The sequence below is a fragment of the Apiospora kogelbergensis genome, assembly GCF_038363985.1.
Source record: "Apiospora kogelbergensis strain CBS 113332 chromosome Unknown utg000008l_segment0_segment0, whole genome shotgun sequence".
NCBI lineage: Eukaryota > Fungi > Ascomycota > Sordariomycetes > Amphisphaeriales > Apiosporaceae > Apiospora > Apiospora kogelbergensis.
The window spans coordinates 52,509-69,948 of NW_027117425.1; the positions used below are offsets into that span (position 1 = coordinate 52,509).

The 17,440-nt window shown below is 51.6% G+C and overlaps 6 protein-coding genes across 6 annotated transcripts; 3 read left to right on the forward strand and 3 right to left on the reverse strand.

The window, feature by feature from the left end:
* Nucleotides 1-146: 146 nt before the first annotated feature.
* On the forward strand, nt 147-494 carry PG998_011941 (uncharacterized protein; the record flags this gene model as incomplete). Its single annotated transcript, XM_066878757.1, has 1 exon — nt 147-494. One exon carries the CDS (start codon nt 147-149, stop codon nt 492-494), a length of 348 nt encoding a protein of 115 aa, XP_066725141.1.
* Nucleotides 495-4,765: 4,271 nt separating this feature from the next.
* Nucleotides 4,766-5,548, forward strand: PG998_011942 (uncharacterized protein; the record flags this gene model as incomplete). The annotated part of the gene is made up of 2 exons (XM_066878758.1): nt 4,766-4,921; nt 5,093-5,548. 2 exons carry the CDS (start codon nt 4,766-4,768, stop codon nt 5,546-5,548), a joined length of 612 nt encoding a protein of 203 aa, XP_066725142.1.
* A 1,232-nt stretch (nt 5,549-6,780) lies between these two features.
* On the reverse strand, nt 6,781-7,332 carry PG998_011943 (uncharacterized protein; the record flags this gene model as incomplete). Its single annotated transcript, XM_066878759.1, has 1 exon — nt 6,781-7,332. One exon carries the CDS (start codon nt 7,330-7,332, stop codon nt 6,781-6,783), a length of 552 nt encoding a protein of 183 aa, XP_066725143.1.
* A 254-nt stretch (nt 7,333-7,586) lies between these two features.
* On the reverse strand, nt 7,587-8,092 carry PG998_011944 (uncharacterized protein; the record flags this gene model as incomplete). Its single annotated transcript, XM_066878760.1, has 3 exons — nt 7,587-7,673; nt 7,751-7,909; nt 7,961-8,092. 3 exons carry the CDS (start codon nt 8,090-8,092, stop codon nt 7,587-7,589), a joined length of 378 nt encoding a protein of 125 aa, XP_066725144.1.
* A 2,132-nt stretch (nt 8,093-10,224) lies between these two features.
* On the reverse strand, nt 10,225-11,544 carry PG998_011945 (uncharacterized protein; the record flags this gene model as incomplete). Its single annotated transcript, XM_066878761.1, has 1 exon — nt 10,225-11,544. The coding sequence occupies one exon, from the start codon at nt 11,542-11,544 to the stop codon at nt 10,225-10,227; it is 1,320 nt and encodes a 439-aa protein (XP_066725145.1).
* Nucleotides 11,545-13,449: 1,905 nt separating this feature from the next.
* Nucleotides 13,450-16,787, forward strand: PG998_011946 (uncharacterized protein; the record flags this gene model as incomplete). Its single annotated transcript, XM_066878762.1, has 5 exons — nt 13,450-14,352; nt 14,406-14,565; nt 14,626-14,649; nt 14,707-15,374; nt 15,459-16,787. 5 exons carry the CDS (start codon nt 13,450-13,452, stop codon nt 16,785-16,787), a joined length of 3,084 nt encoding a protein of 1,027 aa, XP_066725146.1.
* Between the last annotated feature and the right edge of the window lie 653 nt (nt 16,788-17,440).

Consider the following 17,440-nt stretch of genomic DNA (forward strand, 5'->3'; position numbering starts at 1 on the left):
TTGGCCTGCCTATCCAAAGTGATTACAAGTGACGGTTGCACGTGTCCGAGGACTATGCCGTACCGCAGCTACCAAAAGTAAAAGCCCCTTGGAAGACCTCGGCTTCTGAGTGAAAGGCAGCAGCGAGCGGGTAGAGTGGCGGACGGATGATCTGCCGGCAGTACTGCTGCCAGGTTGCTACGCATGCCCCTGCGAACCCTCCGAGGCACTGCCAGAATGGCTCTCAGGACTCCCAGGATCCGACCCGGCGTCGGAAGGCTCCCCCTCTGCCACCGGCTCCCCATCCTCTGCCGCCGGCTCCCCGGCCTGCTGCCGCCTCCGCTCCTCGCGTCGTTCCGCCCGTCGCTCCCGGCGTATGCTCCGCCTCTCGCGGCGCTCGCTGCGTCTCTCGCGCCTCTCGCTGCGGCGCTCGCGCCGGTCCTCGCGCCGGTCCTCGCGCTCCCCACCGGCACGCGTCGCAGTGGCAGCGCCGCGCCCGCAGCCACCAGTGGTAGAACTCGAGGTCGTAGCGGATGCGGGCGCCCATCTCGCTGGCCCAGACGGCCGCCACGATGGGGCGCTGGTTCTCCATGGCGACGTTGTACTGGAGCTCTACGTTGGGGTCGCTGACGTACTTGTTGGGGTGGCTGCGGTGGCCCATTTCGCGCTTGGTTTTTTTAACTATTCTGACTTGTGGTCGTTCGGTTTGGACGTTGTTGTTGTTGGTGTTGTTGTTGGGGTTGCGGTAAGTTGGGCTGAGGTGGGATTTATAGGGGGTGCTTGGGGTGCCCCTGAATAGTTTTGAGTCATTTGGCTTCGCCTATTGTTCTAGGTCAACAAGTTGTACCAGGTCAACATGACATAAATCAAATTTTGGACAGGCTAGAGAGCAATAACTGGGAAAATAAAGAAGCTGCCATGTCGTCTACGTGCGTGCACTTCTGTTGCTTGGCTTGGGCATGGGAGTCTGACAATACGTGTATTCTCACCACTTACACGTTAGAACAAGGTCTAAATCCTTTAGTAGGAATAACGGTCCGTCACGTTTACAATCTCACGTACACCTGTATTCACTGGTTACCTACGTTACTTTGCCTGCATGTCCACGACTCACTTGCCATGTCACCCCACAGACCGCCTTCCGTGCCCGTTCACAAGTCGAGGGTATACATTTAACATCGTTCGATGCCATCGTGTCTTAGGCTCTACTTTAGAGCTGTGACAATTCGATCTGGCTTGTTTTTGTACTTGGACTCCGAACAGGCATTCGAATATGGTTAGGCAGCATTGAATACTGGCGGGTATATCAAGGGGGATGAGCCACATACTCGTGTAGTTCACAATACATATACAAGTTTCATGTTGGGGGAGAGACCAAGCAATCATCGATAATAGTTGTGAGCCGTGTTAGTCTTCCAATGGGTTTACCTTGAACGAGCCGCTGGCTCTATGCGGAAGGACAAGCATATTCCCAAAAGTAAAATGGCGAGGCCAACACTGATAGGCGGGAGTAGAGGAGACACCAAGAAGACTCCCCGTCAGTCTGCTTAATGCCAGGCCCTCATCCTGCATCTCAGAGTCGGGCAAGAAACATCAACTTCACATGAGAACTGCCAAATCCAAATATAAACTTGTAGCCCGCCTGAAAAAAACGTCGCAAGCATCCTGGCGGCTCCCTCCGGTTCTAATTTTAGTGCGGGCACTAGAGGCCCGTCCCTCCCCTCCCTGGAATAATTTGTTGTAGATCAAGCTTGGTTCTCACTTTCCAGACGACCACCGTTATTCCTGTTTGGGGATGCAAGTTGCCTGTAATTTATTCTGGAATTGCCGCATCCTGATCGTCTGCGGCAAGGCAATACTACATATTTCAAGTCGATCGATTTGATGCAGATTGACTTCGCAATTCAGCCCTGCCAAGCGTGGCGAAAGGAATCCCTAATGCTGGCAGAGCCACATGCCCAAAATACTCGGAATGTCAGCCCGAAACTAATCAACAACACCCTACCAGGCTGCATCATGCGTGTGCTTTTCAACGGTTGACTATTGTTGCCTCAGCAGGTCTGTCGTATCCTTCTGCTCTAATCATAAAACTCGCCAGTAGTATTTGTCGCATAGTGCTGACTGGTTTCATGTAGGTACGCCTAGTGGCTGTTCATCTCTGCTGGGGGTTTTGGCGGTGCTGTCAAAATTGAAATCCCAGAAGCGATCATCGCCATGCACTGTCGTCGGGTGGGACAGCAGATCGGGTCGCTTATCGTTCGCATGTGAAGAAAATGCCCTTGGCAGCAGGAACAATGCAGGTGTTTCAGAGATGCCACTGCAAGCTGAGCCACTGAAATCGATGTCGCGCAAGCCTTGCCTTATTTTTCATGATGACATATCTCTTTACCTTTACGTCGGCGAGGCATTCCTGCTCAGGCTGGGGACCGCAGTAGCATGAAACTGTAAACGAATTAATACTGATTAGTTCTCGTTGATACGCTCCATACGCAAAGGCGCAATTCGGTAACTGCGCCTTTGGCCCAGAAGTTGGCATGTAGAGAGAGAGCTGTTGAAAAGACAGGGGGTGCGTTAGCGCATCGAGAGTGCTCTACCAGTATTATTTTCGCAACGGCCGCAGCGCCTGGCTGATTTACTAATACTGAAGCATAATATGATGTCAGGCCGTTGTGATTCCAATTCCAAAATATGCATCTCTCTACCTGATTTATCTCCTGCGGCAGTTCTTCCAACCATGTGCCATCAAGGGGGCTGCACGTCATGTCGCAGACAAGTCCGGACATTATCAGAGAGAGTGTGTGTGTGCTGAGTGCAAAAGGGGTGAATCTCACGGCGTACTTGAGAAAACGTGGCTACGGGCCAATGACATGTCTTGACCCAAGTCGTAAACCCAAACAATACGATCAGACTGAGTACTGTCATCGATGATGGGGCGCGTGTTGAGTGCTTACTCCTACTCCCTGCAAGTGAACTAAAAATGGTCGTTACGGAGTACCTCAGCCCTATAAATGGGGTCGAGCTGGGGCTGACGGGGAGGGCCACAGGGGGAGGAGAGTTCCGTGGCGCCGGTACCTCGTCGAGAGTCACACGCGAGCACCCCGGCCCATCCATCATCTGTCATCTGTCAGTTTCATTTTCTCGTCGCTTGAAGATCGGTCGTTGGAGGGCACACACATATGGAGGACGGGCAGTCTCTTCATGGGTTGTAGCAAGGGCTAAACCCCGACCCCAATGCCCCCCTCTTGTAGACAAGCAAAGAGGCCAGATCAGAATCCAGATCCAGCTTGCCGTCCGCCGCCCGGTAGGAAGCGGCACAGTCACGGAGCCTCAACCACCCGCATCGCATGGGGTGGCAGAAGAGACCAGGCCAATTGAGCATATGATGGTGACTCAATTCCGTCTTCCTCCTCATGATCCCAGCGGCCATTTCTCGGCGAATCTCGTTTGGCTAGAGTGCTGCGCTTTTGTGGCTTTACCGCAGGCAGCAATTCGTTCTCAGGCGCCGTAATCCGTATACCGTCTGGGTCTTTCTACGGCTGACACTGGTAGCTTAGCTGGCTGCTAAATTTGGGATTCAACTAGGTTAGCTCTTGGTTTCTGAGCCAGGTCGCCGAAAGCCCGTTTTGGACCCAAAAAGCAACGGTTATTGCACGATGTTGCGGTGCAAGGCCTGATAAATGTCATTCGGGCCCGACACGAAATGGGCGATGCGACATGAACCAGCCATAATTACCCCCAAAATACCCTGCGTCTCCAAATCCTGACGTTGGCGTGCTAATTTGCAAGACTTTTTCTCCTTCACACGTGCTGCAAATGCACGGGTAAGACGCGCACGCCGAACGCAGCGTTGCATTCCCCCGCGTACGTTTGCTTCGAAAGCCCAGGTGGTGTGCGTGCAAGATGTGGTGTGGTGATGCGATAGACTGCCCGTGGACGTGATTGGGGCATCTTGCGCCTACTACAAATGCAGCGGGCCAAGAGCCAAACAGACGAAGACGCAAATGTGGCCCCCATAAACGCCGACGTCAGCACCGTAAGCAGGGACAAGGAGAGAACACTCGATTCCCACCCAGTACGGAACCACGATCAGGAGAAAAACGTGGCAGTCAGATACGTTTAGACGGGGTCGCTTCTTTTTTAGAACCACTTCAGGCTAGGAGCATCCGGTAACACGAGGCTTTTGTAAGCCACGTGCTGGGCTGGTGCTGAGAATAAGGGGCATCTTACTGTAATTGGTCGGTATTTGCGACGACCGTGTCTCCCCTTATAGGGCTGAGTTGGAGTGGGAGCAGGAAGCTTCCCCATAACGGGCAGTCGTAGGTACGGCCCGTGACTCTTCCTTCCTCCCTCTCTCCCCCTATGTCATGGCTTATGCGGCCGTATATCCCAAATATACGGGCGAATGGCATGCGCCCTGCTGGTGGGTGAGAGTCGAGCAAACACTGAGCCCCGAGTCAGCCATGGGCCAAGGGGGTAAAGGGGAAGGAGGAGGCCATGCTGAGGGTGCTGGGAGGATTCGAGAACCGAGTGACTGTTATAAAACCTTGGCCACGAGAACGTCTTCGGTCCCGATGTATGAATAGACATCCCATAAAGCATCCTGAATATCCAAAACCCTTCCAGCATATAAACATCATCGCTATCCAGCCCCAAACAACCACCACTCAACATTACTGATACTACACTACTGTCTTGTATCAACTTCACTCTATCGACTTCCTATATGTCTCCTTCGCAAAACAACAGCATGAGAAACTTCGTCCTGATGTTGAGCATGGCCGCAGCTATGGTCCTGGCCGCACCTACCCCGATTACTTCCGGCAATACCCGCAGCGCCGACCAGGTCGAGGTGCGCGACCAAGCCAAGGTCGAGAAGCAGCCCAGATTCGAGCTGCCTCGCGATGTATTGGAGACGACCTCCACCTCTGGACAAGCTAGCACGGTATGTTCATAACCTTCCTTTGGTTCCTCCATATATCGCCCCTGAAGGATGGGACCGAGTCCCATCCTCCCTTGCCCGCTCTTCACCAACACGCAACACCTCATACTACATGGCCCGTTCAGCTCGGCGGGTCGTCAAAGTGTGGATGACACCGTTACTGACGCTATGTAGGATGGAAACTGGGGCCCCATTCGCCGTGACACGGAATCTGAGGATGGAAACTGGTCCCCTATCAAGACTGCGAGCACCGATGGAAACTGGGGTCCTATTCGCCGCGAGGCTGAAGAGGAGGATGGGAACTGGTCTCCCATCAAGTCTGCTAGCACAGACGGGAACTGGGGTCCTATTCGGCGCGACGCCGAGGAAGATGATGGAAACTGGTCCCCTGTCAAGACTCCCACAGCCGACTCGGTCGACGGGAACTGGGGCCCCATCCGCCGTGATACTGAGGAGGAGGAAGACGGAAACTGGGCCCCTGTCAAGACTGCTAGCACGGATGCTGTGGATGGGAACTGGGGCCCTATCCGTCGCGAAACCGAGTCCGAGGATGGGAACTGGGGCCCTATCCACCGCGACACTGAATCCGAGGACGGGAACTGGTCTCCTATCAAGACGCCGACTAACTAACATGGTTCCTTCGTGTCTACAGGTGGGAAACTGGGCCCCGATTTGATCCAGTGTCGTCGACGACGCTCCCTTCTGGGCTCAACGTGTACAGTCTCGGTTTGACGTCCCGGCTTCGGTTGAAGAATTTGGAGTTATTATCGGCGAGGTTTCAGTGTTTTCTTTCGGATATTCATTTGGCATTTTCAGGAGTTCTTTATACGCATCACGGACGGCAACGTCGGTCTTGGAGTTTTATCCATTAGATACATCAACTACCACTTTTACACAAATTGCGAATGAGTCTTGAACAGCGTTCATCGAATGCACATGATGGATCATATTATCTCATATTAAAGAGTGTCGTAACGTTAGAAGGAAAAAAACATGTCTGTGAGATGCTTATAACCGTTCATCACGACAAATGCAGCATAACATGTATATTGGTGTCAAATTGTTACTATACAGACTTACGGTGAGCCATCAGTGACAGTTACTCGCCCACAAACGCTGGCAGGCGTCTCAGCAGTCTCGTGATGATTCAAAGTTAGGCAAACTCTAGGACTTAACAGTCGAGATACAGTAGGACGATGGCCAGCATTGAATGGCAGATTCTGAGAGCGAAGGAGAGTGAAACAACTACTTGGTTTGCGTTTGCTAGTAAAATGCTAGCCCCCACGCAAGAAGAGAAAAACACATGACAGTTGTGAGATGCAGGAAAGGTCCATCGAAAGCAGACTGGCTGACGGGGCGGCCTGAACCCTCGGCCATGATATGACGATTGGCCTCTAGAAGCATTCAACACCTGTAGATCTCATACGATGTAAGCGGCTGACCAACTGTTTCGGGCTCGTCGGGATACCGAGTGCAAACTGCTGCAACTCTGCTTGACCGGCAGGCCAATAGAGTGGCTTACCGACAGATCGGGTTGGCACATCTCCCAGAAGACGGTGAGTTGGATCTACATAGCAAACATATCAGCTTCACGTAAATGGACACAAGTTGCAGAAAATGATATGATTCCTGGTTGAAAAGTATATAACCCTACTTAGAGAGCTGACGGAAGGCAATCACACCGCTTCACAGCACCGTCTTCTGTTGGGTCCGACATCGATGTGAGTTTGGTTGTAAGCGCCAGCCACGAGACCGGACAATGTGATATCTGTGTAACAGACTATCCTGGCGCCCCTTCCGGGTGCCTTGACTTTGATAGTCGCCTACTAAACGCACTCTGCAGTGTAAAATGAAACCCCTTGTTAGACCTCCAACGCCGGTCCCTGGTCGCCGTAGATAGGGTCCCTCTCGAACCAGCCCAACCTCCGGATGTTTTCAACCTTGCCCTCCTCCCCCTGTTTGCCATAACACATATCCCAACCGCAGCCCCTCGGGTAGCTCCCCACCATCTCGAACCCCTCCTCCCCCTCCTCCTCCAGCAGCCGATGCCCCACCCCCGCCGGCACGAGCAGCACGTCGCCGCCGCGCACGCGGGCCTCGACCCGCCCCGGGTTGTCCGCGCCGCCGAAGCAGAGCCGGGCGGCGCCGCGGGCGACGCACAGCAGCTCGTGCGCGGTGCTGTGGAAGTGCGTGGTGCCGTACATGGTGTAGCGCCACTGCGGGTCGACGACGCTGACGGAGCGCAGGTGCGCCTCGATCCCGGATGCGGCGGTGCAGGCCGGGAAGGCGCCGTGGTAGTGCAGCAGCGGCTTGTGCTGGAGCGAGGTGTTGGGGAGGCCCTGGTGGGCGGAGGTCTGGTGCTGGGTCACGCCCAGGGCGGAGAGCGGTGTCGGGGTTGCTTTGGGCGATGCCATGACGAGGAATTCGTTCTGGTCGGTTGTTGTCAAGGTATGAGCTGTCCTTTATGCGTTGAGTCGCGATGTTGGCTGGTCTTTTGCTGAGCTTGTCATCATGTTATTATTGCTTGTCGCTGCCCCGCCGATTCATTAGTATCTACGTTGAGTGCTGATTACGTCATACACTTGCACTGCACCGACAGGTATCGTGGAAGTGACATTGGGTATATTGATTAAGTCTCCTATTCTGTCGGAGCGGATATTACGCATCTCTATTCGATGTTGGTGCAGCGGTAGACCTTCAGCGACGGGTCTTCCTTGTACTGGAACGCCCAGCAGGGGTCGCCATCCTTCCGGCACTTTACCAACCATTAGCCTTTCTTCAGGAAAAGGAAACCATAGAACAGGAGCATTCGATTGCGGGAGGTTTACTTACAGCGTATTTTGACCGCTTCGCATCACCGCACGCGCTCATCCTGGCCGTGTTGCGCCACGCGTAGTTGCAGGCGTACACTTGGTTTTCGCCCTTGATCTCGCAGTAGCCGGCCTCCATGCCCGTTTCACCGTTGCCCATCTTGCAGGTCTGCCGATCAAACTGGATTAGCATAACGAAATGCGATAGGTGATTTCTCCTTCGGGCACTTACACCCTCTTGCTGGGCAGCTCCCTCGATGGACGAGTAAGTGCACTGGTCGTGGCGGGCAAACAGGTTGTTTGTCGGGGTGGCAGCGGCCAGAGCCGACAAGCCCAGGACGGTGGAAACGACAGCGATGCGCATGGTGACTGGATGACGGAAGAAGGCCAGAAGAGGTGATGAAACGAATGTCTTGATCGAAACTCACCCCCAATGAGATCTCCAAAGACGCCGAGCCACGATGCACTACTTATACGTACTTCTCTAGTTTTGGTAGGGGCTTCAAGGCTTACCATCTACCCAATCCCCGAGTCCGAATCCCTCAGGTTGGCGTCCCTGAGCCTCAATCAAGTTGAAACGGGTGAGCTGTCGTGCTGCGCCCTATTATTAGCCCGCCAACCAGTAACGGCGGCGGCGCAAAGCTGACGCCAAGGCCGGGGCAGCCCCCATAGCGGATCGCCTTAATTTCACAGCCGATCCTGCACCAGGGCGAAGTCGAGAACGCTCCAATCTCCGAATTGATTCCTGATTCATGTGCTTACTGTCTTGCAGAGCCGTCCCTTCCGCCGGCGCTGGGTTCAGCGCCCTAGTATTGCAGTAGGAACAGCTAGCTAAACGCCCGACCTGTTAGCTTCGTCCGATCCAATCCGTTGCCACTTGCTAGATCAGACGGTTGTTTCGTCCCGAAGTTCGCCAGTTCCCGCGCTTATATCAACCGCAAAGCTCCAACGTCAGTCATCGCAGACAAGTAAGAACAGTCCTCCATTTCCCATTTCCCCCTCTCTAGTCCGTCAAGTGTTTGATGGCTCTATCCTGGAGACGTTCCCAGGATACCGAGGATGAGGGTTCGAACCAGCATAGTGGCGACGGGTAGAATTCATGCCCGACTTCGAGGGCGCAGAGAAAGGAGGTATGGCCCTCTGGGGTGTCGAATCGCCGTGGGTATGCGACCTGTTACCTGGATCCTTGGTATCGAGCGAATATAGTCCACGCCGAAACATGGAGCCAAATTCCACGATTCAAAATCAATGGATATTCGTATAAGCCTGACATGGCAGCGTCGGCGATGGGGTGTGTCCAGCAATTCCAGTGGTGTCGGGACCCCAACCAGGGGCAATGCGGTGATCTTGCAGGCAGACTCAACGCCGTTTACAGCACGGGGCATTGGTTCAATCTCACCAGGGAGGATATGGAGCCTGGAAGACCCGTTCCCAAAACCAAGCTGGGCTCGCTTCTAATATGGGCATACTTCATCAGCGTCTAAAAATTGCTTGACTAACTCGGAGAGTAGAAAATTCGAAGTGCACAGCACGACTCTTTCAGCATCCTAGGTCTTGGACTTATTCGATTGGCTTATTCATTGCTATTGTATCGGTTGTCATTGAGCCCACTCTCCGGTTTCTCCAGAAACATGGGTGGTATGATAAGTACGCCTACCTAGAGTGGCAAGGGGACTCGGCAATCCAGCTCCATCGCGTGGCACAGGAACAACTGGATAACGGACAATGGAGTCGCTGCGATGAGAGAATCCCGACTACGCGACCCGACGATATACTTGGTCCTTTCGATATCTCCAACCCTGAACATCCTATCCTTGCTCGTGCCGTTGGCAACACTGAACCAGAAGAGGCCAAACCAGAAAGCACAAGTCAAGACCCGTGCGAACGTAGGCGAGGTTCAAGTGCGGGCTGATCTATCGGAGGTATCGTTTTCACTATGTGCGTTTCCGTCTAGTGTCCATTCGCAGATATTCCAGGGGATTTTGGGCTGACGGAGTTCGCGTGTGAGTTTATGGTGTACGCGAAGTGCGGCAATGCTACTCAGGGGTAGGTAACACTTCGGGCTGGCTTAATATTCAAGGCTAGGTAGATGCGATGGCACAAAAATACATTTCATGCATGTATTCGTTTATCGTTTTCTGGCACCATATCCTCTGATTGGCCATCAAGGAGCGGTGATACAACCTACCTGGTGCATCGCCTTCTGTGAGGCAACCAGTGACACCTCTACAGGTACGTCCAGAGTACGCCCACTGCAATGCTGGTATCTATACGAGACGTCGCTGCGGAAGCCCGACTAATCGTTGCCGAAACTGTGCCACCATGCAGACGCATGATTACATTGTCACCCAAAGCGCCACCAACACGGCCGACTAGCAAATCATGCAACAACCTCCCAGTCACACGAGCCAATCTAGAATTGGGTGGTTTATATGCTTTTTACCACGCTGTGGGCTCTGAATGTTGGCCACAACTATGGAATAATCTGGCGTGGTTTCAACGTATGGCAACTCCTCTTAGACGTTGTCCAGCGTTCCAGAACCAGAAGATAGCGGCGGCACCTGCGACAGCTCCCAAAAGACCCATTTCCAGCGTCCATGGTCGTCTGTTGTTAGATTCCGGGCTGTGAGAAGCCCTGGTATTGCTTTCAGATCCCCGAACAGAATCCGACAGGCCGTCGAGTCCTAGTTGGTCATGAAAGACTAGCATGCTCAATACCTCTGCTCCAGATTTGAACCCGATATAGTCGATTCTAGCAGCGCTCTGGAGCAACTCTCTCCGCTGCCTTTTCGATGTGACCCCAAGTCCTTGAAAAATATCTTCGGACTCGGGTGTGACGTTCCTCAAGTCATGATGCACGGATGAATATTGTGTCAAATGAGCCAATGTGATGATCAAGACATGACGTTCAAGGAGAGTATAGTCGGGGAAGCACCTTCCCAGGAACGATCTTTCTTCCTGTGAAACAAGCCCTAGCAAGGCAAACACCCTATCTCGTGGGTCTTTGCACTGAGAGTTGCGGTGCTGGATAAGCAGTATATGAAATGGTTGTGGCATCTCAGGGAACTTATCAAAGCTTCTGCCCATGAGCAAGGGCACAGCGGCAGATGCGTCCAGTGGAATAGAGGGAAGCGTATTATGGCCGAGACTGTTATATCGTATATCCTCTTCGCGGTACACGAGATCCTGGAAGTCGGACCAGTCCATGCGGGTACATCCGCAATACAACCAGAGGTTTCGTCCCAGCAAGAACTCTTGGATGACCCAGTAGCGTGACCAGTACGGTCGATTCGCCAGATCCGACCAGTGGTCAACCCATTCGTACGGATCAACTTCGAAGGTGCGAATAGGGTTGTTCGAAGTGTCTTCTATCTGGATATGCTCAGGTAAGAAGGGCAGTCCCAGCCAGACCGAGACGCAAGACGCGTTCTTGTATGTCTGGTCCATGCAGCGCACTTGTGCGCTCTTCTCTTGGTTATCGTCCTGGTTGATGCATATTGCATCCACCCACAAGTAATCCCACCCGAGATCATAATCTTGAGATTTTGCTGCCTGGCTCAGGTAGTAGAGACAGGACCAGAGATTGGGCCGGACTGAGAACTTGCAGCCATTGATGAAGATGGTTTCCGTAGCGTTCTCGCTGCCCCACGTGTAAGATACTGCCGTGTATTTCGGTAATGCACTTCTACGAAATGTCGCTACTTCGAAATGAATGAAATGCTGACTGAAATGGAGGGGTCTCAATAGCCTTAGCTCTTGCGCAGTCAGGCTACCTTGGTATACAGATCGCTGCCTTCTTTCGAATGTTCTGTACATTATCTGTTAATCCCCGTGGCCTGATATCTGCAGTTATACACGTCGGAAACAAAGTCAATTTAATTCTTGGACGTAGTGATTTGGTCGCCCTTCAAGGCTGGGAATGCGCGAAATAATTAGTTGAGAACGGCTGGGTAACAAGAATCTCACAGATTTACCTGAAGCGAAGCCCTGTAGGCAAACATGGATGCCTTATTATCTTAGGGGGCCGAACCAGTGTGATTGGGGGCCTTTGCAGCCGCCATGGCCCGCGTGTTCACATTGGATTGATTGGTGAAGTATCATTTGAAACGACCAAAATGCGCATTTTGATGAATACCACATACTTTTGATTTTCGGCCATTTCTCTAATTCGAATCGACGGGAAGATATCTAAAATTACAGGAAGCAATTTACCCTCGAATATATTATCAAAAGGAAGCCTTGAAGTTACCACCAATGCTATTCTCATGCCACCTCGCCGTGGTGTCTTTGGTCGTTCATTCATTGCACGTTCACCCTTGGCCAAATAATATGTTGGGTGGTACACCGGCCGTAGTCTGTGATTCGACCCACCCACCAGTCTGTGCTGCGGTGCTAGCCGCTGGCCGGTGCGAGGGCCGGCGAGACCCGCCATGAGCCCAGAGCCTACGAAATGCACATGAGCAATTCCTGCGCCACCACGACAGCCGGGGCCTCCGCTTCGACATCCTCAAAATGAAACGTATGTTGACCCGGCTGTCACCGCCTTCGGCGCCTTCGCCAGCTACAACAAAAATGAAGCCCTGCCTGTTGCTGCCGTCACTCGTCCCCCGATGGCCAAACGGGAAGGGGAAGCTGCGATCAAGGCGACCCAGGGGACATAAATCGAGGGGTCCTGGAATATGTTCAAGCATGTGCTTGGCAGTGTGTTCTACTTTATGGGAAGAGGCACGGTGAGACATGGTCGGTAGAGACTCGGCTGAGGGCCGCAGTGGTGGCGAACTGTGATGACACCTATGTAGGTACCAGGCCTCTGGGCAGATCCTGGCATTTGACATGGGATTGACATATGTACCCAAAGAGTTTGTACTGCTTACAGAAAAGGGGCAATTTCATGAGGCCTTAACAGGTTTGTCTGACACACAATTCCATTTCCCCTCTCGAAATGCGGCTGACTCGATAGATAGGGTGCTTGTCGCCAGGTGTTCCTTGACCGCACCTCTTATTGAGCCCAGCTTTGGCGCACAGCAGTATCATGGCGCCACTTACCGTCGCTTGCAAAATTTCGTTTCTTGGTCTGCCCTACACAGCCCAACCACGTCATTGTGATGCAGAGCTTCATGTCAACATAACAACGCACCACTTGGTGCTTCCCGGTGATCTTTGCAGCTGGAAAACGCCACACAGCATGCGTCGGAATTTAGTAGGCCAGGCTAGCTGGTTAAGCCACCACATATTGCTCACCGGTGACTCTACAGCTGCAGGCTTGAAAAAGCCACACGGCATATATCGAGATCCGATAGGCCAAGTCAGCTCGATAAGCCACCACATATTGCTCACCGGTGACTCTACAGCTGCAGGCTTGAAAAAGCCACACGGCATATATCGAGATCCGATAGGCCAAGTCAGCTCGATAAGCCACCACATATTGCTCACCGGTGACTCTACAGCTGCAGGCTTGAAAAAGCCACACGGCATATATCGAGATCCGATAGGCCAAGTCAGCTCGATGAGCCACCACTAGCCGCCCACCAGTGCCTTTGGAACTGGAGTCTGAGCTGCAGGCAGGTCACAGAAAAAAATGGTGGAAGATATCATATCAGTGGCATCCTGTCTTTTAGGTGGGCCGACTCTAGTCACCGACCCTGATTTGGCATACACATGCTTCTCAACACTCTCATTTTATGAGACTTTGTACATCTTCTCAGTTTGCATTTTCACATCATGGATGGGATTCCTGACAGAATCGGCAATGCCGAAACAACACTACCGCTAGCGGCTACCACGGCTGAACCTAGGAATTCTGAGTTTGAAAGAGTGGTATCCCAAGAGTCCCAAAATCTCCAACGGCAAGATGAGATAACACCAATGCACAACCTCAGTAATGAGATGCACACCTCATCGGGGTTCGCAGCAGAATCGGACTCCCATACTTCAAACAACCCGGATATTGGACTCCAGGAACTGAGTTCCGGAGTTACCAACCCCCAAGTCGATATTGTCTTCGTCCACGGACTCCGTGGGTCCAAGCTCGGCTCATGGTCACGAGACAACATCTGCTGGCCCCGGGAGTTTCTCCAAAAAGACTTGCCAGAAGCACGAGTTTTCTCTTTTGGATGGGACGCGGATGTTACACGTGTTAGATCCAACGCCAGTCAGGACAGTATTTTCGGGCATGCCGTAACCCTCTTGAATGACCTCGAACTATTCAGAGAAGACAAGGTAGAGTCTCATACCGAACACCATCGCCCCATGCTTACATTTATCCAGACATATCCAATCATCTTCATCGCCCACAGTCTAGGTGGTCTCCTTGTTAAGCAGATGCTCATTAAGGCCGCGGCTTACCAGCAAAATGGCAGACACGAGTCGCTTGGCAGTCCTTTCCTCCACACTGCAGGTATCATATTCATGGGCACACCTCACCACGGAAGCGACCAGCAGCCTTACGGTAGCTTACTGGCCAAGATTGCAAAGTTTTGCCTTCTACCATCCAATACCGTACTCCTCGACATTCTACATCGAGATTCCGAGGTCCTCTGCAACCAACGAGACGAGTTTGTCACTATCTCAAACAAATATGACGTGGTGTGCTTCTACGAAGAACTTAAAACTTCAGGTGTAACTGTACGTCCACTACTTCTCTGTCGTGTTGGTGACACTTGAGCTAACCTGACTAGGTTGTACCCAAATCTTCGGCAGTATTAACTGACTTCAAAGTCCGATCTTGTGGTATACACGCAAACCATATGGACATGATAAAGTTTCGAAGCAATCAAGACACCGGGTATAAGCGGATTCTTCAGCATGTTCGCCGACAAATGAAGCCGAAGACGTCATGTACGTAGTACACAGATCAGAATAGTCGATGAATCATAAGCGCTAATTGAGCATTCTTAGCTCTCGAGATGGAATTAAGGCAACGTTCGTAAATGTTAACGTAGTCTATTTCGTAGAGCCGGTAAACTGACAGTCAAACAGGAATCCTGGATTGTTTATGGTTTAGCCTTATCAATCATCGGAAGGACACAATCGACCCTGCTTTCCACCAAACCTGCGATTGGCTGCTTACTTCACTTGGCAAACCCAATGAACCGGTGGATCTTCTGACCTCTTGGCTTTCATCGAAATCGGAGTCGATCTTTTGGATCAGCGGCAAAGCCGGCTCGGGCAAGTCGACATTAATGAAGTATCTACACGAAAATACTATAAGTGGTCAAAAGCTAGGCCACTCTTTCCTCGATGACGCTATCGTCGCTTCATTCTTCTTTTATAAGGAAGATAATAGGTGTTCTGAGCTGCAGATGTCGCGCGAGGGTATGGTGCGAAGCATTTTGCACCAATGTCTCAAAGAGAAGAAGGCTTGGATCCGAGAGGTGTACCCTGAGCTTTTCACGCCAGAACGATTACAACAACTCCCAGATGAAATCTTGAGGTCGGAAACCTCGGATTGGCATTGCCTGCAAAAGGCATTCTCAAATATGTTGCGGGCAGCTCAAAGGGACAAACAGAATATCCTGCTCCTGATCGACGGGCTTGACGAGTATCGCATTCTTCAACGGACTGCAGAATATACCCAGGACAGATTGGAACTCCTCTATGGCGACAAAAATGACGATGAACAATGGGGCTATAGTGATTGGATCTACGTACGTATATCTTATTCTTCTCCTTAATCTCCAGTTGCTTTAATGTAGACACGCATCTTAGATGCTGACCAGAAACTCTCTTAGGATGGATACAACGACCTAATCAAGCTTCTTGAGACCTTTGGAAACAGCGAACATATAAAGACTTGTGTCTCGAGCCGAGAGCTTCCTATTTTCGAAACACGATTTCGTAGCAAATTTCGAATTCGCGTCCAAGAGCATACGAGAAGCGGCATAGCTCACTACTGTAGTATGCGACTCGCACAACAGGCCTGCGACCAGAGAATACTCCAAGACTTAATCCGCCAAGTCAGCTATAAAGCCGAGGGAGTATTCTTGTGGGTTCGAATTGTCGTCGGACTCATTGAGCAACGAATCACCCGGGGAAAAAGCGGCAGCGAACTCCAGGAGCTAGTCAACAGCCTACCCCCACAGATTGGAGGCAAGTGCGGTCTCTACTGGCATATGGTCGAGCAAATTCCACAAGATGCATTGCAGCATGCTTCAAGAATGCTTTACATCATGTTAGGATATATTCGTTACCCAAATATCTCTCCCGATCCTGGTGGTATCGATCTATTTCAACTGATTTGCGCGGCTGAGTCTGTCACGACACAAGAACAGGCGTCATTTCCACCCTCTCGCCACGAGCTGGAGATTCTCCGGCAAAACATTACTAGCTTGCTGGATAGACCTGATACATATCCGGAACATGACCCGGGTGATCCGTACAATCCACTGAAGCGTCAACTCCAGTCGGATTGCCTCGGCCTACTAGAGTTGTACGAAGCAGAGAATGTGTCTTACCTTTGGGCCTCACCGAGTTCACGGGATTATTTGTGGGACCATACTCACCACATCAAGACATATGGAGTCAAGTTCATGCATTCAACCGTGAGAGACTTTCTCTCACGAGACTTCACTCAGAGACGGCTCAAAAGAGAGTTTTTCAGCATACCGCTCGCCCTAGCCGACGGTATCCCTGCGCTTCGGAAGGACAACCATCTTCTCGCACGGTGGTTGTTAACAAGATACTCTCGAAATATTGCGACACAAATGCATATGGCATGGACTGCAATGCCGTATGGGAAGGCTTGTTGGTCCGCATTCGAGAACATGAACGTCATCGTGAGAACGATTCGCTCGGCAATTGCGAATTGTTTTCCCTTCGGAGATGTTCGGATGGACTATATCCAATCATTTTGGCACCAATGGAAAGATGATGAAGAAGAACCTGATATAATACCAGATGAAATGGACGCGACAGAGATCGTCGACAATCTGTGTATTGCAGCTTACTGCGGATATCATACTTACGTGGAGGCGCGACTAATGGCACTCGACGAAGATACTCGCTCTAGACGGCTATCGGGTTTGCTGGCTGAGTCTATCTCAATCCTTAAGAGGGGGTAGTACATGTACCATTCAATATTATCAAAACCCTTTTACGGCTGGGCGCGTCGGTTGACACCGATTCCACTGCGCTTACTCTCAGTGGGACCAATCTGGGCCGAGAAAATTCACAACGAATACAGTCGCCTACATGGGATTTATTCCTGGGTTACGCTGCAACAACCCATCTATGGTCAGAGGCTTATCATTTACATATGCAGTTCAGGAGTTCTGAAACTACGCCGTGGATTCAAGGCGCATATCTACAATGTGACAGTGTTTTGATCATCGATTTGGACTGCGTGGATAGCGACGCACGCAGCGCCTCAGAGCTGATTAGCTTAATAGCTACAAAGCATCACAGCGCTAATACAGACCTCGAGCTGGAGTTCGCTCAACAGGTCTATGACTACACATCTCACCATGAAGATGATGAGGAATGGCATTGGGACTCAAGACGTGGAGCCTGGTATAGATTAGAGGTCCTCGAGAAACTCAGAGCATCGGAGATAATCCATCGCCTATCAGAGATAGGCAGGCTATGTATTGAACTATAGTTCTTAATAATGTAGCTTGTATTGTTAACGAGTGTACAAATATCACCTAGACTATGCCCCTTTTAGCACACGGCGCTCACCACGATCTACCAAGAGATAAACCAAGTCTGACGCCTA